The sequence below is a fragment of the Cryptomeria japonica genome, chromosome 10, assembly GCF_030272615.1.
Source record: "Cryptomeria japonica chromosome 10, Sugi_1.0, whole genome shotgun sequence".
NCBI lineage: Eukaryota > Viridiplantae > Streptophyta > Pinopsida > Cupressales > Cupressaceae > Cryptomeria > Cryptomeria japonica.
This window is the reverse complement of record NC_081414.1, coordinates 95,635,364-95,660,483: the sequence shown is the minus strand read 5'-3', so window position 1 is coordinate 95,660,483 and position 25,120 is coordinate 95,635,364. Positions and strand designations below refer to the sequence as shown.

Here is a 25,120-nt window from a genome sequence, read left to right as displayed (position 1 = left end):
TCATAGTTCTACAGAGTTTCATAATGCAGAGATGGAAGAATGGGTTTTGGGGATGGGAGTATCAAGGGCCTTGATTTGGGGATGGCCAAGAGCAGCATGTGGAAGAGGTCTGGATGTAGAGCAATCGAGGAGCAGCAATCCTTATAGAGGCATAGGGGCAATGCCCTAGCAAGTTCAAGGGGCAGCACTCGTTGCGAGGTCTAGGGATATTTCTCCAACACCAAGTCCTCAATTTTTCAATGTTTCTCACCAAATCTTCATTCTTCAGAGAACTAACAGTGAAGCTGAAAAAAAATGACTAGTCTAAATGATGAGGAATATGCAGTTTTTATATACTTTTTGAGTGTTTGGGATGTAGGTGAGTCCCATGTGACTATTACGATTAGAGTTAGTAGCCCAAATTTTCTAAAAATCTTCTTTTTCTAAATTACTTTTTGAAGTGCCAAATACGGGAGATATCTGCAAGTTTCTTGATCATTCAAGAGACATAGCTAGGTTTCCTGAGGGTCCTAGAGATAACCAAAAAACGTCCCATTTGAGGGAGGTATGTCAAGGACAAATCTTTCTTGGTGATGGTAGTGGGGTACAAAGGAGTGATGTTTCCTTGGATTCTTGCAGTCTCATGGACATCCCCATCTTCGGAATGCCTTTTTTAAGGGAGATGTGTCCCTGTGAACATTGCATTTTATAACATTGAAGCTAAAAAAAAAACAAATCCAACAGGTCTTATTTTGGGAAGCCTAATTGGAGACAAATGGCAAACGCGAAAACAAGCAAGCAGATTTCAGTGGAGAAAAAAGAAAATTGAACAAACACTATTTCTTTCTTGTGATTAAAGAAAATGGTAAAGAAAGAATGCCATCTAAAGGAGTAAGCACGGATACTAGTGCAATACAGTGGAGGCACCTGTGCAAGGAACCAAGGAGGTTTCATGTGTGTTGAGCCACAAAGGTTTTGTCAAGGAAGTAAAACCCTCTACCACCACCCGATAGCAGTAAAGGAGAAACACCACCACTAACAATCAGAGACAGAAACATGCGACTTCTTGAACCACATGGTGGAGCACCACATTGTTGCTGCCTTTGGCACTGTCAAGAACAATGCCACTAGATACCACTGGATATTGAATCCAATGAGCAAACGCAAATTGCTTAACAAGGAACATATTGTGCATTGGAAAAAGGATAAGCCTGCCTCCATAACAACCACTACACATTAGGTTATGGATTTGTCGGTGGAGAATCACTTTAGAGGGTGTTCACTATGACATTCAATTGATTTATTCAAATGTTGCACTCTTTTGGGGTATGCAATGCCTTAACATCCCAAGGAAGAAAAGGCATCCACTGTTAAAATAATAGGGGATATCCCACATTCATAAAAAAGCAGGGAAAGGGAAAACTTGACGGTATAAGGGGGGGTGTGGAGGACAAGAATGCCCCATCCTCAAAACATACCAAACATGTGCTTTAACACTAGGGACCATTCCCAAAGAACACTAGTAAAATAAAGGAAAACTTATAATCAGTTGAAATTACCCTATGTCGTTTAAATCTACTAGGATTTCATCCTATAGAATGTAAAGAATAACATAAATTGATTACCAAAAGAAGATCCAAAGATGATTGTGGGCGAACACGAACAAAATATTGCAAAACCTTTTCTCCATATTTCTGCATCCATATCAAAAACAAAACATGATGGGCATTTTAAAGAAACAAAACCTACAATATGAGTACTTCATCATAAGATGAAATAGCATGAAGAGAAATAAATTCTTCCAAAATCCATTAAACAAATCTGTATTTACATACCGACATTTGTTGGTAAATATTATGAATTGACACTCCTCTTGCATGCATATAGCTTCCAACCTTGACAAAATGTTTCAAAAGATTAGATAACTCTAAAAATACATTTTAGCTGAGATCTTTAACAAGTAACACCTAACAAAAATTAAAGGGGAATAAATTACCACCAAGTTGTATATGATGGTCCAATTAAACATCACTCCCATTAATCATTTACATCAATATAATAAAAAAAAGCAACCTGACTGAAATTTTAAAGCTACTGTGTAAAAGCACTGCTTGAATTAATTGGTCAGTGTTCCATATACCCAAAATTGACTAATCAGGGATGGAGTGACTAGTTGAAATTTTTCTAAGAGTTCATCTAACATTATCTCAGCTCAAAGACATAATGCCAATCAGGCTATGACTTGTGAGCCAAATGGGCATCTTTCCAACAAGCCACTCTCTCTTGTGCATGTGGCAATTAGAGGATGAATATCAAATGTCAATTCATCATTAAACCAAACTGTCATTGGCATCATCCTCAGCTAGGTTATTATTAATTAAATTATGATTAGAAAACCTAAAATGAACCCTAGAAAAGTTATCATGGGCAGGGTGATAAAAGGTACGATAGGCCTAATGCAGGAGCTTCCCAAAGTGTAAGAGCAATGTTGTATTCAACCAAAAATATATCCTCGTTTGTTTTGTTTGCAGGTTTCTTTCTCATCTGACAGTCATCAAAGATCTTACCACTTTCACTGCATCTATATATTTCACCTTGTGATTGGAAACATGTGTTCATCCGGGATGCTTCAACAACATATTCAAATCTCAAGAGATTCTGATCACCGCAGAGGCATGCATGAATTTTTGGCCATTCACCAAGCACAACAAAATAGCAAATTGATATCCAATTGCATTGTTCAAAGTTTGCGCCAACTTCTCATAGCTCGCAACAACTAATGAATGCATTACAAGGTACATTTGGCGCAGAAGACCTTATGGTATGGATCACACCAAGATGCATTGATCTAGCATTGTTGCATTCATCCCAAAAGATGCACCTATGTGTTTCCTAGGGAATTGAACTTTGCACAACCTTTTGACTAACTAAAAGCCAATATAAACAGCCTTGGAGATCATTAGAAAGCAGCAAAGAAAGTAGAAGCAAATAGAACATGGCTTTGTATTGCAATATCTTTTGAATTGAGTAATTTGCAGAGTGTAATTAAATAGTTGGGGCCAAGCATGTTGGGAGCCCATTGTGGCAGATTGTAATTTTGTTGTAACTATAATGAAATAAGAATTGTTTCTTATTAATCCATTGAGTTGTTACGAGTTTTTTTGTTTGGTTACATGGTTAGATTATCCTTCATTGGACCCTAATTAGAAGGTATCAGAGCATGGTTTATCTAAGCAATTTTATAGATGAGTTTGATGAGGAAGGATAACATCATGTAGAGTGGTTGGAAGATCCCCATCACAACTTGAATGCTGACCTAGCCAAAGATTCAAGAGTCATGAGGTAGGATTCATAAATAAAGCTTACTAAGGAAGGGATCCCATGGGAGGGGCTTAAGCTCTAATTTTAAGGAAGAGGTGGTCCCATGGAGTTTTTTTTTGGGCTACAGGATTATTTGGAATCTGCTCCTAAAAAATAGAAGCTCCTACTTTTTAGGCTTCCATTTTTAAGCGGGTGAAAATGGGGTGGGGCTAGAAATTGCCCCACCAACTTAGGAATTTTATTTGGCACTTGGCAATCAGAAAAAAGTTGAGATGAGTTCCACCAAAAATTTTAGAGGGAAAATAGAAAAAACAAATTATTTCATTTTTCACTGCTGCTCATGGGACCACTAGCTTCCTTCAATTTAGGGGCTTAAATTTTTAAGCAGAATTGTGCTACACATTTCATGGGACCACCCGCTTTAAAAAAATTCCTAAAAAATCTCTGCAGCACCCGCTCTAGTTTTTAGAAAGCCCCCCTCCATGGGACCCCAGCCTAAGAGAAAGGAGTGTTGTGTACAAACCATCAAAGTTGAGGTGATGCACATCAAAATATTAGTGTTTTGTTTGTACTTTGGAGTAGTTAGATAAGGTATCTCCAATAGGAAGGTATTGGTTGCAAACAATCGCCAAACTAAGGCAGCCCACAAGAAGCTTGTAATAAGGTGTCTACAATGAGGCAATTTGCAAGAGTAATTGTGGACAAACTATCTAAATTTAAACCAAACCCAAGATGTCACCATAGAGAGTGTAGTTAGCGTACAATGACTATTATTATGTTTCAATAAAGAGTTATCTGACTATGTATTAATTGTTTGTCAACTTTGGGTAGCTATAAGCATCGGTTGGTCAACAGTTGTGTTTCTCTTGGCAATCATCAAGTCCTTTAAATAGATTGTGTATTGTCAAGGAAAGCAGTATGATCTGATTGAATCAACTTTGATCCTTGGCTGACCATCTCATCTTTTTCTACAATAATTTCATGTGCGAATAAAGATATACATTACTCTTGTATCTGGTATGCATTGCCGTCTCTATTATCAATTCATGTATTCATTTTATCACATAGAGAAGTAAACATTTGGCATCGTTGCCAAAAAAAAAATCAAGACCAAAACAAGAGATGCATGCCCTTAGACCCCAATAAAGGCGAGAAGAGACCACAAAGTGGTCAAGACCAAGAGGTCAAGCAATCTTTAGGGATCATAGAGAAAAGGGAATGAAGAAAATGATTACAAGAAACAGCTGAAGAAAATGTAGTTGTACGATTCCTAACTCAGAGCCCTCTGGAGAACAAAGTAAAAGTTGAAGCATAAATCAGAGTCATGGTTGGGAAGAGAAAAATATTTCCACAACAAGGAGATACAAAAAGGCAAGGTGGGAAGAACTAGAAAGGCACTTGCCACTCCTAGACAAACAAATGTGGACCTTTCTAATCAATTCAAGAAATCATCAGTACAATCACCACCAAAGAAAGAAGAGTGGGAAGGAGAGCCCACAGACTCACCATCAAAAACATATGAAAACATCTGACACATTGAAAAATTACTACTTACCAAAGAGTTGGTAGTTGGAGCATCTAAGCATCAAACTTCGGGACAAAGCAAGCACAAGAAAGATTTTGAGGGCAAATTGAGCATGTAAAACGTTGAGACAAGACAAATAGAGGATACTTATGTGGTCAAGAGTGCAAGAGAAGCACCAAAACATACAAGTCAAAACTGCCCAACCAAGTTGCAATCATGAAATTTGCATCAAGGAAGAAAAATGATGACTCCCCTAGCAAAACCAAACATGGAGAGGTGGAAACTCCAAAAAATCACAAGTAACGAATCAGAAGATCCTATACTAATTGTAGAACTTGTGAAACAATACAGATAATCAATCGCCAAGATGATAGATCCTACTGGTTGAGATAATTTCCAGCAACCTTGAGGGGTATAGTGATAGATAGGTACACAAAACTCAAAGCAGACTTAAAAACTATATGGGACGTGTTAGGGGAAGCATTCTAAAAAGAATTCAAACTTCTCTAACGTGACAATGAGAATGTACAAAAAATCTACGACACAAAGCAAGAGAAGCATGAAAACATGAGAGCTTGCAATCACAGATTTAAAGAATTGCTTGTATAGTTAGAAAAAGAATCAGCGGATGGTCTCAAGAAAACATGGTTCATCGAAGGTCTACTTCTATCATTAAGAAAAAAGGTGAAGGTAGTACCAACCTCTTCCTATTTAGAAGCGTACAATTGGACAAAGGACATAGAAAGTGAAGATAAAATGTCCTCACATAGTAAAAGAAAAAATGAGGAAGATGGAAGTTCAAGTGACAATAGTGACAATGAATCAAGAATATGGTACAAATGCATCAAAGAGACATGCTTTGAATAATGAAAGAATTGAAGGCGGAGAAAGTAACCATTAGAGAAACTAGTGAATTAATTCAGTGTTCCACGGGCGTTGGGGACGGGGGGACGGGGGGACGGGGGGGACGCGTTTCCGGGACAGGGGGACCAAGGGCATAAATTTGGGGACGGCGGGGGGACGGCGGGGGGACGGCGGCGGGGGGGTGGCGGGGTGGTGGTGCTCATATACTTGTACATATACATATAGTACTTGAAAAACTAGTTTTGAAAAGATGTATGACAGTATTACAGTGTAAGAATTACATTTGAAATGAGACTATAGGAAATTTGAAATACTAAATCTAAATACCAAGATTTCTAAGTTGTGTTGTTATATGGAGCCTAATCAAACTCGAAGGTTAGATTTTCCCTACTTCTATCGGCGCGGTTTCCCCCTATATTTTTCAACGGGGGTTTGGGGGCAGCGCCCCCAAGTTGGGGTCAAGGGGCATCGCCCCTTGCGGGGTCAAGGGGCAGCGCCCCTTGCGCGTTCCCTGTCGCGATACAGGGCGGGGTCGAGGGGCAGCACCCCACGAGGCCAAAAATACTTTTATTATTTTCTAAAGGCGTCGGGTGTTATTTTTCTATTGGCCCACATCCAATTAGAGTTACCCCTTAACCCTCCAAAAACTTATAAACTCACTTTTTTTTAAAATTTTAATTTTAAACATTGCATATAAGTGGGGGCGACAGGAGACGTCTGGGCGTCTCCCCGTCCTTGGAGAGACGTCTGCACGTCTCTTGAAGGACGGGGAGACGCCCAAACGTCTCCCAAGGAGACGTGGAGGCGTCTCCATGTCTCTTTGGGAGACGCCCAAACGTCTCCCAAGGAGACGTCTCCACGTCTCCACATCTCCCTGGGAGACGCGGGGACGCGGGGACGTCTCCGCATCCCGGCGGCGTTTGGGTGGCGGTGGCGGGACGGCGGGGGACGTCGCGTCCCCGTCCCCCCGTCCCTGAGACGTTTCTGACGGGGGGACGCGCCCAAAAAGGGGGGGGACGCGTCCCCGTGGTTCACTGTGAATTATTGTGTATTGAGTGCAAATGTGAAGGTCACAATAAAGGTAACTGTCCTAGAAAAATGTTTTGTGAGATTTGCCCAGTTATGGGTCATTCAATAAAAGACTGCCCGTATAATTTGAAAACCAGGAGTACACAAGTACTCTTCACACCGAGAGAGCAGTCCACTTCATTGAAGCCACAAAATGCATCTCTAGGCGATTACCAAAGACAAAGAGGTCTAAATAAATATAGTACAAGCCCAAAGAACATCCGATCATACAATGTTGACACTATAATGAATGGGGACACTTTGCATGAGACTACGAGAACAAGCAAGTCAGTGCAATTATTGTGCAAATGGTATGGACCTAGAGACCATGAAGACATTGGATGTTTGAAGCAAAAGGCCAATGTCAACATGATTGATGTATGGCATAATAAAGTATTGGTTGTTATTCAATCCTAAGCAAAGAAGGCTGTGCACCCAGACCCATGTACAAAAAAAGAAAAGTTGTGCAAAGAAAGGCTGAAGTGGAGAATGCTATGGCTAACAAACAGCACCACTCAAATGCAAATGCAAGTATGGTAACACATCAATTCTGAGCTTTGGCATTTGAGTTTTGGCATCCAAGGAAGGAAACCCAAAGTACGACTTTCAAAACAACACAAACTTTCATGGTGCACATCATTTTAATGATTTTTTTAAGAGGCAAATATCGATGTTAACAAAGCCAAAAAATAGAGAATTATGCCAACATGTGAATGATGTTTTGAACCAAGATCTTATTTTTCATTGTGTGCTTTGGCATTTGAATTTTGGCATCCAAGGACGAAAACCCTTGATTTGTTTGGGGTTTGAGAGGATAAAAATCTTCTTGGATTCCACAGTTGAGATCAAAGCTGAAAACCCTTGTTTCCCATTTTGGAAGATTCCAATCATTGATCACAAATGTGCTAATGTATGAAGATTTGAGGACATTTCTCAAGTTTGCATGTTGCTGCAACAGTGTCGCTATAGTGATTTGTTTAAGATTTCATCCTTTGACAGGTTATATGTTGCTGTTACAGTGTCACTGTAGTGTTGTCCATCATATTTGAAGGTTTCAGGTTTTCTTGACTTTGGAGAGTTAATGTGCATTTGAAAGTGTCAGATCTGAATTGCTTATGACAATTACATTCAACCATAGCTGAGCACTATCTTTGGAGGAGAATCAGCAAATCCGAACACTGCAATCTATAGCTGCTGGTTTACATAATTTCCAGCCACCAACGATTATCCAGTGTTACATCAGTCATATAAGGAATTGTACCAGTCATCAGAAGGTTATACCAATTGTATAAGGTGTCGTTCAAACATTTTGGACGACTACATCAGTCACATAAGGTGCTATACAAGTCTTCAAAAGGTTATACCAGTCATATAAGTTGCTGTTCCAGCATTCTAAGTGGTGTTGTTCCAGATATTAATAATGTTGTACCTGGCTTTAAAAGCATTAGTAGATCATTTAGAGTGCCTTATCAGTGGCCATATTGCACAACATCCATCATTGTTCACTTGCAAGTTGACTAGGGAAAGTGGTAATTCTGAAAATCATTTTCCAGTTTGTATATTAGTGTTGCTATCATTTTCCCTATCTGACAAACACATAAGAACAATGTTGCTGCTTCTGTCATAGTGAATTCTAAATAGATTTGCATGTAAGATTTTTTTGCAAAGTTTCCAACTTGGTAGTCACGATCAGCATTTATATTACAAGTTTTATTTGCAGTTCCCATAGTTTCAAGACTCGACAAGTATTCTACAAGACTTGCCAAACTCGCAAGTCCTAGAGCTGACCATGCCAAGTCAACCAGACTTGCGTGTTGAATTTGGCTTAGTCTTGGAGAGCATTTGGCCAAGTCTTGCTCCAAGGCTCAGCAAGTCTCAAGCTTGAACTCTTCCTAAACTTGGACTCTTCCAACACTTGGACATAACAGCTGCACATTTTTATGTGAAATTTCAACTTTTGTTTGTCATTTTTAATCTTATTTTCCCACTTCACCCAACAGAGCATCAACATAGCATGAAGACAATTTGAGAAGAGAATTTTTAAGGATTCAAAGTTGATCAAATCATCAAAGAAGTATCATCATATGAAGAAGAGAAATAGGTTGACCCAAGAAAACTCGATGATCTTGTCTTTGTTCAGTACAACCGTTGCCTTCGAACTAGAAAAGTGTAAGGCATTTCACATAGTTCCATCAACTTGGATGAGATCGATCCTTACAGTGAATGGATTGTCAATTAACAAGATATCCTCCTTGCTGACGAAGATATTGCATAATTGGAGAGAGGAGCAACTGAAGCAGCATAAATGGATGCAATGGAGTAAAACAAAGACACTTATGAAGAATCATTTTGATACTAACTTACCTTCTACTTAAAAGGCTTGAAAAATTTACACTAGTTATGAAAAGAAGAATTTGTGGATTGTATTTGGTTGTTTTTTTCATTTTGACATATCATCATATGTAAATAGCTATAATACAGTTATACATTTATTATTCTGTCATCGGTCATGCTATGGCATGTTAGGTAAAGAGAAACCTGGACAAATGGAAGGCAATGAAACTGTTTAAATAATAAATTTCAATTCATAGTTTTCATGTGAAACGAAACGGCGAAACAAGGCAAGGTTCTTATTTGGAATGGTTTTTATTTTTCGGGAATGAAGAATTCAAGGTTTCTCAAAGGTCAAAAGGTCAGCAAAACCTAAGGACAAAAATTCCAAACCCTAATCGATTCCACACCAAATCCATGCAGACTCTGATTCTGGGATGTTTTGTACCCAGAATCAACCTAGTTTTCCAGCGATTCAGTAACTTAGATTTGCACCTATAAAGTTACACAGTGGTCTTTCTGCCATGGCACAAGCCCTGCAGACTGTGCAGATTGGATTGCACCAGTCTCAGATGCCTACCTATGGCATAGAAGTCTTCACACAGACTTCTGACTGCCACAAAACATTTGTGCCATTTTTTGTTGCCATGCCAGGTGTGCTCTAGGTTCCCAATCGCCTGCACAAGCATGAACATAAGTCTCTGGGGCACACAACAGTTACTGGTAGCGAAGCACACTTATTTCTAACTTCTACACACTTCAACTGTGTTTCACTCTCAACACAAATCTTCAGCAGAAGTTGGTTGACTGCTCACTCCAAGCAAAACTATTTAGTATGTCTTGTGCACACCTGCTTGTGCAAGTGCAAGCCTATCCAGTGGGCTGGTTACCTCATCTGACAGAATCCATGCATTGCACATCTGTTCAGATTGGTTGGTGCACCCTGCTGAAAGGAGTTTCAATCGTGCAGCACCACAACACTTGGCAAGATAACTGTTATTTTCATGAGGATAAAGCCAAGAGTCACCGTGATCCTGATTGTAACACCCTAGTTTCATTTTAGAAATGCACAAGTCATGGAATGGGAACTGCCAGGTGTTTATGACTGATCAAAACCATTATTTTATTGGTTTTGAGATTATTGTAAGGTGGGCTGGTCAGCTGGTTGGTTGGTGGTGTAGGCATCTGTAAGAGGGAGACCTCTACATTTCTGTAACATGTTCTGAAATAATAGAGTAATGCTTCCATCTTTCAATGCTGTGTATGTGTAGTGTAACTAGGTTACAGGATTAGGCTGCCCTTCAGTGGGTCTCCTGCCCCTGAAGGCATCAGTAAACGAATATCATAGTTATCTTCATTATGCATTTAGAAAGAAGACATTTACACTTTGTTCAAAACAGATCATGGGACCACATAATAATCACAGTATAAAAAGGATGGTTAGAGAGCATGCAGCTTATAGTGATTCAGAACTTAGTAACTGCTGTGTTCCCAAATTTGCTCCACAATCCTTTGTATATGGCTGTTCTTAAAAAATTATACATGGCAAAAACACCTTTTCTTTAATAGCATAGAAACATGCAGCCAATGCATTTACAAATTTTGCTTAACAATTTGATATACATCTCAATTAGGGAGGAAAAAAAGTACGGTGTGTAAAAATTCGCCGCAAACGATGATTAATAAAGAACAATAGTACACTTAATTAAAATATACAACACACAGTAAAGAACCTTCAAAAAGCATAACCATCTGGCCATCTACTTGTCCATATTTACTTTTACCCCACCTTCACCAAGTTTGACCTCATATTTTACATGCTAACAACGGAAAAAAATTAAAAACCATTTAAATTTCAAAATACAGTTTAAAAGCTATACAATAAGGTTCAAACTAATTACCTCATCTGGAGAGAAGAAAGCTACAGCATCAGGAATGGTAGAACCTGCAGGTGTAAGTGATATGATAGCTCTGAAAACTGAGGGAACGTACACATCCAAAACTGAAATCTGATCTAGGGGCACTGAACCTGAAATTGTTTGCCCTCCTGTTTGTGTGCCTAGTTTAGCCAATGGTTGACTCTGTTCTTGCTTGCTCAACTCTAAAAAACTATTACCCTTTAATGCAAGTGAAGAAGCTTTTTTGAACCATTCCAACCGTTGATATATGGATATTTTCATGGCAGGTGCATCGGCATCAACACACTTTAACACATCAGAAAGACTCAGTTCCTGATCTGATTCATTAACTATATCTTGTTTTCTATTCCTTATTCCCAGTAGAGAAGTGCAAGGCCTCTTCGTAGAATGGATTTCACCATCTGAATCATTCCCTAGTGTATGTTCTTCAAGGTGAGGAAAGAAACGTCTCTTCTGATCTGTAAAAGCTTTAAGAGCTAATCTGTAAAAGCATTGGCACTTTTTCAGCATTGTAAATGGTACAGTGAATTCTAGCTAGAAAACCATGAAAGTAAAAAACTAATTTAAAAAAAGAAACCTAAAAGTATAGAGAAGTTTAAATAGGTATTAGATTTATGTTTTTTTGACCTTTCAACCATCAATATTTAGTGTCGACTGTGATGTCCCCAAACAAGACTATCAAAAATTGACTCCGACGATATTGCATTAGCTTACCGAGAAAGCTTGCAGTTTGATGAATTGAAGAAAAGGTTTCTGAAGCACAAGACTGTGGTAATGGTATCAAACGAAATTACCTTAGTTGTAGAAGATGGAGAAATCATAAACCAATACCAATTATTGAAGGCGTTCTATGTGGGTGCTCAAATGAGTATCGAAATATAACATTAGAAGACACGACAATGATATTTATTGATCAGGGGAAGAAGTATCGTACTAATAAAAGAATAGATTCATTATGTGTGTGCTGTTGTAACCATAGAAATCGTGTGATATACTCAGTGGTAATGATTTAGGCATAATATACCCTGAAGCTTCCGTAGTAACCATCACACAGCTTGGAATTCATTACTTGTGTCGATGTGTGAAGCTAGTTGTTTCTGATTACAAAGAACAAGGTTATACAATCAATGCAAGGACAGAACCAACCAATTTGGCATTATATTAATCCAGCAACTATAGTGTTGATCAAACAAAATATCCTCTCTTTGATATTTGATACGCAGTCCAGTTCTGAAGACCAAAACAGCATATCTATGGAGCAACGAAATTACAAGCTAAACAATGACTAGGAATAGAGGAAGGAATTACGGTAAAATCGACAAGGGTTTCTTTCGAGCATCATGACACTTGTGTATGGAGCCATTAACGAAGAACAACAATCTTTGCAGAGGAGGCAATTAGGATTAAATGGTCGATAAGGATGATTAAGATAAAGTAAAGAGAAATAAGAAATAACGATTTAAGTGTATTAAGGAATGTGGTACGATCCATAAAATAATAGTTATACATTCATTAAGGATATCAAGGAAAAACACATCAGCTTGATTAAAAGGTGATTAGGAAGGGATAAAGCCTGATCTGCATTAGTTAATCAGCTAATTAAGACATAATGAAGAGGCATGAATCAGTTAGTGCAAGGAGGATATTTAAAGGCAATCACAACTTCTCACATCATGCCTCATCGTGGGGATGTTTAAAGGCAATCACTACTTCTTCAAAAGCATAGGAGTTATTTCTTTATACCCCACATTGGTAGCGCTCAAGGACCCTAAAAGCAGAGGAAGAAGGAAGGAATCTTCCCATCTAGTACAAGGTGAGTACGCAGGAGTTAGGAGCAGAAATATCAGACACAACCTCTAGATTGCAGAAGTCAAAAAGAAGACATAAAGACAACAATTAGAATTCTGATCGCAGATCAGAACTTTGGGTTATATCACATGTAACCAAAGGTTTTTCAGGCACAGTAACATATTGAAGCATAGACTCTCCTTCAACCTTCGTATGGTATAATAAGAACAGATCAGGCACTGTGAAACTTAAGAATAAAAGGATCAAGAACACAATTGTGTCAAAGTGAACATAGTATTCATAAATATCACCATATACCATTGATTCAGCAGTCAATTCTCTCTGGAATATTATAATCAGACATAGGTGTGATACCAAAGGTTTGTTGAAATTAATCAGGTTCAAGGCAAATTTGCAAACTATAGGAAACATAAGAATAATTATAAGACAGAGTTGGAAAAAACATAATAAGGGACATTACATCAACTTTCAACTCTTTGTTCTTTTCTAAATACATAAAAGTGCCTGGAGGAGGATGCAGCACAAGATGATCTACCAATATAGTTGAAGAAAGACTTGCCTGGTCCTATCTACAGCTGATGCAGCAGCTTGACCTGCAAGCTGACGCTTCCAGGCATATGCAACAACAGCACCATCAGGGCAAACAAGAGGCATATGCAAACCCCAAGAAGGACTTTCTTGCAGCCTTTGTAAGGCTCCAATCATAACTCCTGAAGCCTCCAACGTCCTTCCTACCACAAAAATGGAAAAAGAAATTATCACCACATACTTTGAGCAATGAACAAAATACATAAAATATAAACTTAAATTACTTTCAAACAGCTCACAAACTGATTTTTTTTGGAAAACAGTGAGCATGAACAATGGTATACTGCAAAATGGGAACAATTTTAGTACCAAAAGTTAAGAATATTGATAGAAACAATATCCATCACTGAAAACAACATCCAATTGCAGTTCACACAAAACCCATTGCTCCTGAGAAATAGGATGAACTACTTGAATACTCCAAAACAGATCACTATCGAGAAAGTATTTCGATTACAAATCATCCATTAGGAGCACCAAACCCAGTTCACGCATGAGAAAAAATATAATTTCCATCTAGATTACTAACTATTATTTGTCATCTTACTTCAAGGCCATTTGTATATATACCCCTATAAATGGGATCAGATAAACTAGCCCTTAAACAGTCAAAACCCATGCTGGTATCATAAAACTAAATTTTAAAGAGGCAGATAAGTAATTCATAATTGGCAACGATATTTATCATATTTCATATGTAACACATCAGCACATATCTTAACACGTTTGCTAACTGTCTCAGTAAATTGTGGTTACTGTCCTCAGAAAACAATAAATTGTCTTCAAATCATGATGCTTGAGTGCTGTAATTGTTGTAGGTAATTTCATGTATGAATTGAAAGCAAGAAATGAAGCATGTAAGAGAAGCAAAACTAATGCATGGGATAACCCTGGAGAAACCCAAGTGGGAAAACTGGAGAAGAGTGATGCTGGATTTCCTCATGCCACTATCTCTATGCAGGATTTACCAGCCAGTTTTGCTTCCCAAGGCCTCTAGAGTATTGTGAGACTTGATAGCATGTGTACAACACTCTCATGCGCCTTCCTCACTCTGCCTCTTGCTTCTACAACTTAGTCTCCTACTCTACAAAGCCATGCATGCTACAACTTCAAACACTGAAGTAAGATGAACTACATTGTCCTCCATGGGAGTATTCCGGTGTACCTAAGGCATGTGTCCCTAGGCTTTTGTAATGTTTCCCCATCCAGAAAGGCATCCCTGGCATTTTTGTAATGTTCACCCATCCAAGGATGATGGGGAGCCAGGAGATGGAGACAGAACATCACCTCCCTGTCCCAATCTCTTTTTTGGGTGGGGTGGTGTCTCCCCAAAGTGGGGAACACTTCCCAAGGCATCCCCTTTTATAGAGCCCCCATGGGGGAAATGTAATGTCCCCTACTAGGAGGCTGCCAATTCCTGTAACTTAATAATAGTTCTGATCTAATCTGATGATCATGTCATTGGATGCTTTTGACTCGTTTCCTTTATATCTCTCAATGTGAGGGAGAGGTCACACCTCTTCATTATGGATGCCCTTTGGCAAGAGACACACCCTTTCACCATTAGCACCCTTTGAAAGAGTGCAACTCTTCATTACTTCTGCCCTTTGAAAGGGACACAACCTTTCACAATCAGATCTGCACATCTTATTTAAATCAGATTTGCACTTCTGATTCCCAAATTATCCCCTTCAAAATGAGGTTCTCTTCTCCATTTTATATCCCATGTTTGAGGGAGTCACAACTTTTCCTTCCATGTCTTTTGACCATTCATTAACTTAATTAAATTTTAATTATATTTAATTATATTATTTTATATTTTAATTTAGATTTTATTTTTTATTCTTTTCTATTTTAATATTATTATTTATTATTAAATTCTATTCCAAAATGGGGACATTACAGTCCGCCCCACTCAAGATAGATTGTCCTCAAGCAATGATTATGGAATGTTCAAAATGATTCCCAATATGAAATGACTTTCGAAACACTCATAGAATAAACATGCTGCTACTTTTTTTGTAAAAACCAGTGTTCCACGGAAATGTGTTTCCCCCCCTCCAAGCCCAAGTCCCCCTCGTCCCCAAAACCCATCCCCGAAACTTTTTCCCTTTGTCCCCCGTCCCCGAAGCTCGTCCCCAACGACCATGGAACAATGGTAAAAACCCTAGTTCTTGCCCTAAATCACCATTTTATGTAAAACTACAAATGGAACAAGATGCGTACCTGATTGAGATCCTACAATAGGTTAGGAAACCATTGAAATGTATATAAATCATAATATAAATCTTCTAAAAAGGATATTAAACATAAATTCTCTATACCTAGGATCAAGAACATTAACTTAACCATAGTTATATCTAATTCCTTATTGGAACTCAACCATAAGAGAGGGGGAGTAAGGAGAAACAATAAGGTGTCCAAGAAATCCTCTATGCTAGGCCCAAGAGCAGAGTGAAAGCTAGAGCCCTCTTGGCCTCATGGGACCACCGATCAAACTACCATGAGGTGGTCTACCTAGTGAGGTATCACATCACCATTCTCCTTCATCACTTCCATCCTTATCCTTCTCTTGTGATTGAAATTCCCTCGATAATCAACCATGATGGAGTTTGGAAAGATACAATAGGGTGTCCTGAACACCCTTCCCCTCTAAGTCCAAGTGTCGTGGACTCTGTCTACACCCCCTTGGCCTCATGGGACCATCAGTCAACTACCATGAGGTGGGTTACCTAGAGGAGGACCTCATCACTATTCTCCCTTATTGTACTTCCTTATATCACTACCATGGCAATTCGCACAACATATGCATCATAGGGTATTCTTCATACAAATGATAATATGAATTACATATACATTTCATTATTATGTAATTTTCAGACAAAATTTTCTCTCATCCTTGTCTCACATCACTTCTTAAATGGTTTGCACAATATCATAGATATCACTTAATGTTAAGAACTTATGATTAGAAGCATGAACACATCTATGACCTCAAATACAATGTTCCTAAATAAATATGTCTATATAAATCATAGACACTCATGGAGCAAACAAACACATCAGATATGAATCAAACACGGAGCATACACTTGAAATCACGAAGTATACACATGGATATCTGCAAACATGGAGCATACATGTGAATACAAATATTGTTAGATTATTTTTCCTTAACTAGAATGATTCATTGATTCATCTTTAGATTCTTTACCCTGCAGGATGGCACGATCATTGCTCTGATACCACTGTAATGTCCCCTACTAGGAGGCTGCCAATTCCTGTAACTTAATAATAGTTCTGATCTAATCTGATTGATGATCATGTCACTGGATGCTTTTGACTCCTTTCCTTTATATCTCTCAATGTGAGGGAGAGGTCACACCTCTTCATTATGGATGCCCTTTGGCAAGAGACGCACCCTTTCACCATTAGCACCCTTTGAAAGAGTGCAACTCTTCATTACTTCTGCCCTTTGAAAAGGACACAACCTTTCACAATCAGATCTGCACTTCTTATTTAAATCAGATTTGCACTTCTGATTCCCAAATAATCCCCTTCTCAAAATGAGGTTCTCTTCTCCATTTTATATCCCATGTTTGAGGGAGACGCAACTTTTCCTTCCATGTCTTTTGACCATTCATTAACTAAATTAAATTTTAATTATATTTAATTATATTTAATTATATTATTTTATATTTTAATTTAAATTTTATTTTTTATTCTTTTCTATTTTAATATTATTATTATTATTTATTATTAAATTCTATTCCAAAGTGGGGACATTACAGGAAACCTTCCATCCCCAACATCCTATGACATCTTGGGGGCATCAAGACATCCCCCACAGCCATCAAATTTAAACCTTACAAAAATTTAAAAAACCTAACCCTCCATTGGGCCCCCCCCAACATAAAGAATGTTATTTCACTCCCAAAAACACTAGCCCACTTTCATTTTTTGTTTTCATCATTTGTCATTTGCATTGTTACAATTGACTTTTGCCCCCAGGCCCTGCGAGTGGCACTGCCCCTCGACTCCATTGTGGGCTGTCCCAAGCCCCCACTCTATTTTTGAAAAACAAAAAATTAAGTTTGTTTGATGCTGCACCTTGACGGAAATGTTGTTCTTTTGTAAGAGTTTTTCACAAGCAATTAGATTACATTTAAAAATTTGGTTCGCCAAGTCAATCCCACTTTCGCATAATGCTACTATGATAGACAATGATGACTAGACAATCGACATTGAATTTTCAATTATCAGCCATATATTCAATTCTGTATTTAATTTACATTGTGTGCAAATTATGGGATTTTTAACATAAATACATTCATACATAAAACATTTGATTTATCATAATTTATAACTGGACAATTGACATTGAATTTTCAATTATCAGCCATGCACTCAATTCACATACATACACGCATGCACGCATGTGCATACATGCATGCGCATACATGCATGCATACGTACATACATACATACATACATACATACATGCACGCATATATACATGCACGCATGCATACAGACATTTGATTTATCATTGTCCATTGACTTTTCAATTATCAGCCATGTACTCAATTCTCTATTTAATTTACATTCTGTGCAAATTATGGTTTTTTTAACATATAACAGGACAATTGACATTGACTTTTCAATTATCAGCAATGTACTCAATTCTGCATTTAATTTACATTCTGTGCAATTTATGGTTTCTTACACACACACACATACATATATAAACCATGTTCTGCTTGAAACGAAGCTGTACTATTCAGATCAAAACATGCAGACACGTTCATACCCAGCCACACCCTTCCATATAAGACAAAATACTAGGCACAAACATATCCAAGGAAAGCTCAAATGAGTGGATTTCAACCTTTATGAAAGCTTTTGTAATTTTGAAGTTTGGGATCTCTGCTTGGTCCAGTTTATTATATATTAGCTGTATTGGAAAAGGTAACATCCCAAGCCAAATATTACTAGAAATATTAATTAAAACCATTGAAAAAGGCACTCTTCACATCTATTCTATTTGATGAACTTTCTAGCCATATTGTGTTGCAACAGCTAGAACTAGCCAGATGGTGCTCATCTTTGTTGTAGGAGCAAAGGTCTCCTCATGGTTGATGCCTTCTCTCTGCGAGAGCCCTTTAGCCACCAACCAAGCTTTGTATGTATCAAGAGTTCCATTAGCTTTGTATTTCACTTTGTAGACCCATTTGTAGCCAATGGGTTTCTTCCCTAGTGGAAGATCTGATAGAAGAACCCAAGTATTGTTCTTCAAAAGACTATGATGCTCAACTTCCATAGCCTTTTCCCATTCAAGTTTACCTTTAGACTCTGAATAATCTTGGGGCTCAAAAAACATCCTAAATGTTAGCCATAAGAGCAAAGTTAACTCTACTCTTCTTGCTCTTGCCTCTAGATGATCTACCCTCAACAAGCTCATCATCCCAAACATCACCAATGACCTTTTCCCACCACTTCAGCTAGCGAGTAGAAGCATCTTCTTCCAAATTAGGACGATCATCATGACTTGGGTTGCCTGGAATCAAATCATCTGGATGCTGATCTAGGTTGTCCTGAGGGAAATCTGTTGGAATAGGATCGTCCCTAGGAGATTCCACAAGTTCAAAATCATCCAATGAACCATGGGGACGTGTCCCCCCCACCTTGAGCCCCACGTCTCCGGGACGTAGAGACGAGGATGTGGTGTCCCCCGCTATCGGTGTGCCGCCGGAGATGTCCAATTGTCCTCAAGGGTTGGGGAGATGTGAAGGAGTCTCCCATCGGACAACATTGAATAGTGCTTTAAATTTATTAAAATAAATATATTTTAAACAATTTTTGGGGGTTTGTGGGTAACCCTAATTTGACGTGGGCCCCACCCATGCCCCCTATGTATTACAAAACCCCCTAAAATTATTGATTTTACTCACATTTATATTTCTGATTTTTTTTAACCAGCTAGGTGAAGAGGAGAAAAAACTCAAAAAAGAGTGATTGAAGGAGTGAAAAGAGTGAGTGCGAGTGTAAGAGGAGTGACAAGGAGCAAGAAGAAGAGGAGGAAGAGGATTCTACAACATTTTCGAGAGATTTTTCAAGCACAAGGTAGGTTATTTCTTGTTTTTTGTTTGTTTCATTTTTTTATTTTCAATTTTTTTGTTGTTTAAAGTTTAAACTTTGTTTTTTCTCTATTTCATTTCAAAATCAGATTTGATGTTTGAATCTTGAGGGCAAAATGATGAATGATTCATTCATCATTTTGCCCTCAAGATTCAACATCAAATTTTAAGATTAAAATTTTGTTTTCAAATTTGAAATTTGTTAAACTAGGTTGAAACTACATGTTTATTGAATTTATTTTTATTTTTATTTTGTGAAATACTGTGTCACTATCACAATGAGCTCTCATGACATGAGTCGGACTGAGATGGAAATCCATTCTCATAGTGGAGATGATTCAAAATATGAACCTAAGGCTGAAGGGGGTAACCATGGGGCTGATCCTAGAGCCCAATCTTGTTCCATGCCAAATGCAACAGCTAGTACAAATTGCCTAATTCCGAGTTATTGGCACAATATACAAAGGGTCCTTATGATCCTAAATCTCCTCTCAAACAATTTTCATCAAAAATAGCAGGCACATCAGAGATAGGTGGTGGCACAAGCAAGTGGCAATGCAACATTTGTGGTCTTGCATCGTTTGGTAGCATAACTAGAGTCAATGCACTTCCTTTTTTGGAGAGGAAAAGGTGTGGATCTGTGTTGCTTTTTGGAAGATCCTAAAAACATTCAATATAGAATTGAGATCAACAAGCTTTGGGGCATTCTTGATGACAGTGCAGTTACAATCCTTACTACTTTGTTTGGTAGGGCACAACTTCAGCAAGGCCAGCAACATACTTCTACTCATACATTGCAAACAAGAGGAGTGATGTCAAGACTTTCATCCACTTCTAGTGTTGTGGCCCAATCACGAGAGGTTGAGGGGATAAGGAAACGCAGGTTGCAAAGTAATCCCGTAGCTGATTTGTTCAATGTGTTGCTAAAGGATGAGATAGATGATGCCATTGGCAAGTTCTTCTTTGCCAATGGCATCCCTTTTCATGTAGCTTGGTCTCCTTATTATAAGGAGATGATGTCAATGGTGGCAAAGGGAGGACCATCATATGTGCCACCAAGTGAGACCAAATTAAGGACCACGATCTTGGATAAGACCTATTCCAAGATCAATGTTTTAATGGAGAAGATGAAGGCATGTTGGGTGGACTCTTGATGCAGCATAGTTATGGATGGGTGGACAGACATTAGCCATTGTCCACTCATCAACATCATGGTTACATGTGCAGAGGGCCCATACTTCCTCAGAGCAATTGATTGTACAAGTCATCACAAAGATGTTGATTTTCAATTTGGGGTCCTTAGGGAAACTAATGAGGAGTCTGGGCCATGAAATGTGGTCCAAGTAGTGACATATGCAGCACATGCGTGCAAAGCTGCAAGGAAACTTATTGAGGCAGCCTACAGACATATTTGGTGGACTCCATGTTGTGGGCATGCCATGAACAATGCACTCAAGGACATGGGGAAGATTGACTGGAATAGAGGAGTGGTCAGCGATGTGAGAGATGTGCAGATGTTTATATACAACAACACACGTCACATGCACTCTTCAGAACGTTCTCGAAGGAGTTCTTGAAACCAATTGAGACCAAAAATGCATCCTACTTCATTCTCTTGGAGAGAATGATTGAGATGCAAGAAGCACTGCAACTCATGGTTATGACAGCAAAGTGGAATAGGTGGGTTGAGGCCAAAACAAAGTAGGAGAGGAGGGTGAAGGAGATAGTGAAGAGTGATGTGTTTTCGACTAATGCAAAATATATAGTCTCCATCATTGCTCCAGTTTTCGAGGTCATCAAATATGGGAATGGGGATGCACCTAACCTTGGAGAGGTGTATGAGTGCATCGATTCTATGCTTGACCAGATGAGGGTTGTTGTGCGAGTGAAGGACCCCACTTTAGCATTCTACAATGAGCACATTCAGCCAATCATTCAATGCAGATGGGACAAGCTCAACACTCCCTTGCATATGGCTGCCTATGCCTTGAATCCTAAGTGGTACAAGACTAGGCCTGATAGAGTTACACCGATTCAAGATGATGAGATGAAGGTAGGGTTCTTTACGTGCATTGAGATGTATGATGCTAGAGATGCCAACACAATTCGCGCTAAGTGGACCAAATTTGCCACTCTTAGGGGTTATTCAGACGTGGCAAAGATGGATATAGCAACTATGGCATAGGAGGACCCACTTTTGTGGTGGAATTGTCATGGTCAAAAATTCTTGACTACCACTCTAGCAATTTGTTTGCTATCTCAAGTTTCTAGTTCTTCAATTGTTGAGAGGAACAAGTCTACATATAGCTTCATCCACTCTCTTAAGAGGAACAAACTTACCTCTAAGAGAGCAATGAAGCTTGTGACTATACATAGTGCTTTGCATCTCATTGACTACAAGACGCTTGTGTACAAAGAGAGTCCAACAGCACGATTGGATGAAGGGCCAAAGGAGCCATCACATGTTGATGAGTATGCTACCACTTCAGATGGAGGGTTGGTTGGTGTTAGTTTGGGGGATCTTGACAGTGAGGAGTCTAGCAGTTCCAATGATGAGGAGTTTGCAAATGATTAGAGGCCTCAACTACATTTTGACATTTTGATATTTGTACTTAAGTCTTATTTTCATATCATACTAGTAATTGTTATGCCATTGCTACTCATTGTAATGATGTAATCATCTTTATGATATTCATATTTTCGATATAATAGAAATCTCCAATTTGACAATTTCATTTGCCAAATTTTATCTAGCATTCAAGAAATCTTCGTATTTAATATTTGCAATTTTGCTATTTTATAATTTTCCATAGTTTCATTTGAAACGTAATTCTTATGCATCTTTTCACAACTAGTTTTTCAAGCACTATATGTATATCAGCACCATCACCCTGCAACCGCCCCCCCCACCATCCCCAAACTTAGGCCCCAACAGCCATAGAACATTGAAATCATCAAAATCCCTCCCTTCAAGTGGAGCTAATGGAAGCCTAACACCCAAATTTGTAGCTTGCAGAGGCTGATCTTCAAGACTCTTGATGGGAGAAGATAGCTCAAAGGGCCCACCTTCTTCATCAAAGACAACATCTCTACCGAGAGTGAGACAATCAGTGTCCACATCAATCAACCAATAGGCTTTATGATTGTCACTATAGCCTACAAGCATCAACTTCTGACTTTTGGAATCCCGTTTGGTTTTCTTGGCATCTCAAATCCAAATATATTGGCTTTCGAAAACAAAAACTTTGAGAAGTCTGATTTTTGGTTTACTCCCAAACTAAGCTTCCTCTGGGGTTATCTTCTTGACATCCTGTGTGGGAAACCAGTTAAGAAGGTATACTGCATTATACACTGCCTCAATCCAAAACTTCTTAGGAACATTTATATTCTCCAACATACAACAGGTGATTTCTGTAATACTATGGTTCCTCTTCTCAAAAAAACTATTCTGCTGAGGGGTATAGAGTGTGGTAAGTTGATGCTTAATACCATGTTTAGGACAGAAGTTGGTGAATTTGTTGGAACAAAATTCACCCCCATTATCTAACCTAAGAGTTATGATCTGACATCCTAACTCTTTTTCAACCAATACTTTAAAGTTTAAACTTCTAGAATTCATTAAACACATCTAATTTTGCCTTTCGGAAAAACACCCACATTTTCCTACCGAAATCATCAACAAACAAGAGAAAATACCTAGCACTAGTGACCGATGCGGTGTTCATTGGTCCATAAACATATGCATGAACCAACTGCAGGACCTTGGATGCTCTCCAAGCTTGTCCATCTGAGAATGGAGTTCGATGCTGCTTCCCTACTTGGCAAGCTTTGCACACACCATGCATTTGTTGTTGAATCTCAAGTAAGCCTTGTACCAAATTCTCTCGACCCAACTGAGATGCCAAAGAGTACTAATGGATGAACTCTTCACAACCATTGCATACTCCTAAGACTCTCCAATATCAACTAGCCTATACAATCCATGATCTTCGAGGCCAATTGCAGTTGTCCTCTTGGCCTCCTTATCAACAATGTGGCACTTATGTGCATTGAAGGTGACATCCAACTTCGAACAATGTTGCATAATCTAACTCACAAAGAGTAGATTGAGCTTCATGCTAGGAACATAGTATACATTGAGAAAGATGAGATTTCTCCCACTGGATGTAATATGAACATTGCCCTTACCGACAACTGTATACTCTTCACTTCTGCTGAAGATCACTAAATTGAAGCAAGCCATATACTCTGTGAACCAATTTATCTTGTCTGTGAAATGTTGAGAAGCTCCAAAATCAATGTACCGTGCAAAAGATTTGACATTATCTGCTGATCTTTTGGCCACAAATGCATAAAAGGCAGACTCCTTCTCAGTATGCTATGCAACATGGGCCTTCTACTAAGACCCTCCCTGGTTGGATTTATGATCAACCAACTGCTTCTCGCCGTGTTTTTTCATGTGGCCAAGCTTACCACAATAATGAAATGTCATAGCCTTCTTGAAATTCTCCTCAGATTTGCCTTATCCTTATTGCTAAGTGGACTTGCCTTTGCCTTTGTCTTTGGTAGTAAACACCTATTCCACTTGTCCTATTGCAAGACCTTGTTGCACAGTTCATCAAACTCCATCTTAACATTGGTGGATGTAATTTTACGAATTTTGATGAGGTTCTCATAGGATCGTGGTAAGCTTTTTCAGCATCATGACCACCATATCCTCTTCTTCCATCTTGCAACCAATGGCCTCTAATTGATTGCAAATGTCTTTGATCTCATGAAATGATCCCGCAAATACATCTTGTCGTCCATCATAATCAAGAACAACATATCCTTCGAGAAGAAAGATTTGCCTTTATCTAACGTCTCATGCAAATCCTTCAAGTGAGTCCAATTTTGTGCAACAGTCTTGCCAAACGGCACTTTTGGAAGCATCTCATCAGTGACTAATAATAACTTGATGAGCATGACAACTTCTCAATTCCGTTCATCAAACTTGTCCTGATCTTTGCTCGTCACTATGGGACAAGCGATATTACCCAAAACAATCTGATCTAAGCATTGGTACTCAAAAATTGTCAACATCCGCTACTTCCAAGTGTTATAATTCTTGCAGTTGAAGCATTGATTGCCTTCCAACATGATGTTGTTCAACAATTGCATCCCTCCCGTCTTCTCATGACACAAAAAAAGAGATCAAAACCAGCTATAGCAACAAGATTTTTGAAAAGTCTGATATTTTTGGTCAAATTCAGTCAAACCCTTCAGCGACCAACTAGCACAAATCCCTAGGCAATCAACCCAAAAAACAAAACCCCCTATTTTATTGCAAAAAATTGATAAAAAAAGAAAATCTTAACCTTGGCATGTTGGAAAAAAAAACACTAATTTTTTTGTTAAAAACCAGCTCAGAAAAACCCTAGTCGTAGATGAAAAATTCCCACAATTTTAAACACCACAGTTTTATCCAAAAATTGGTAAAAAAATCTGCAGAAATAAAAAGGCCAGGTCTGAAACCCTAGCTAAACTTTGTAGAAAAAAATCGAGTTGGGCGCGTAGAAACCCTGCACATGGAAAAGAAT

The 25,120-nt window shown here is 38.5% G+C and overlaps 1 protein-coding gene across 2 annotated transcripts in view; it reads right to left on the bottom strand.

The window, feature by feature from the left end:
* Positions 1-25,120, bottom strand: part of LOC131052596 (mediator of RNA polymerase II transcription subunit 27) — a 37,795-nt gene that overhangs the window by 3,706 nt on the left and 8,969 nt on the right. Inside the window, exons 2-5 of one of the 2 annotated variants that reach the window (XM_059212096.1) lie at positions 13,376-13,543; positions 10,990-11,488; positions 1,815-1,874; positions 1,605-1,673 (exon numbers count right to left, since the gene is read on the bottom strand). In XM_059212096.1, coding sequence (XP_059068079.1) covers positions 1,605-1,673; positions 1,815-1,874; positions 10,990-11,488; positions 13,376-13,543 — 796 coding nt within the window. Of the gene's footprint in view, positions 1-1,604; positions 1,674-1,814; positions 1,875-10,989; positions 11,489-13,375; positions 13,548-25,120 lie in introns of both variants that reach the window. The other variant, XM_057987183.2, reaches the window with a different exon arrangement.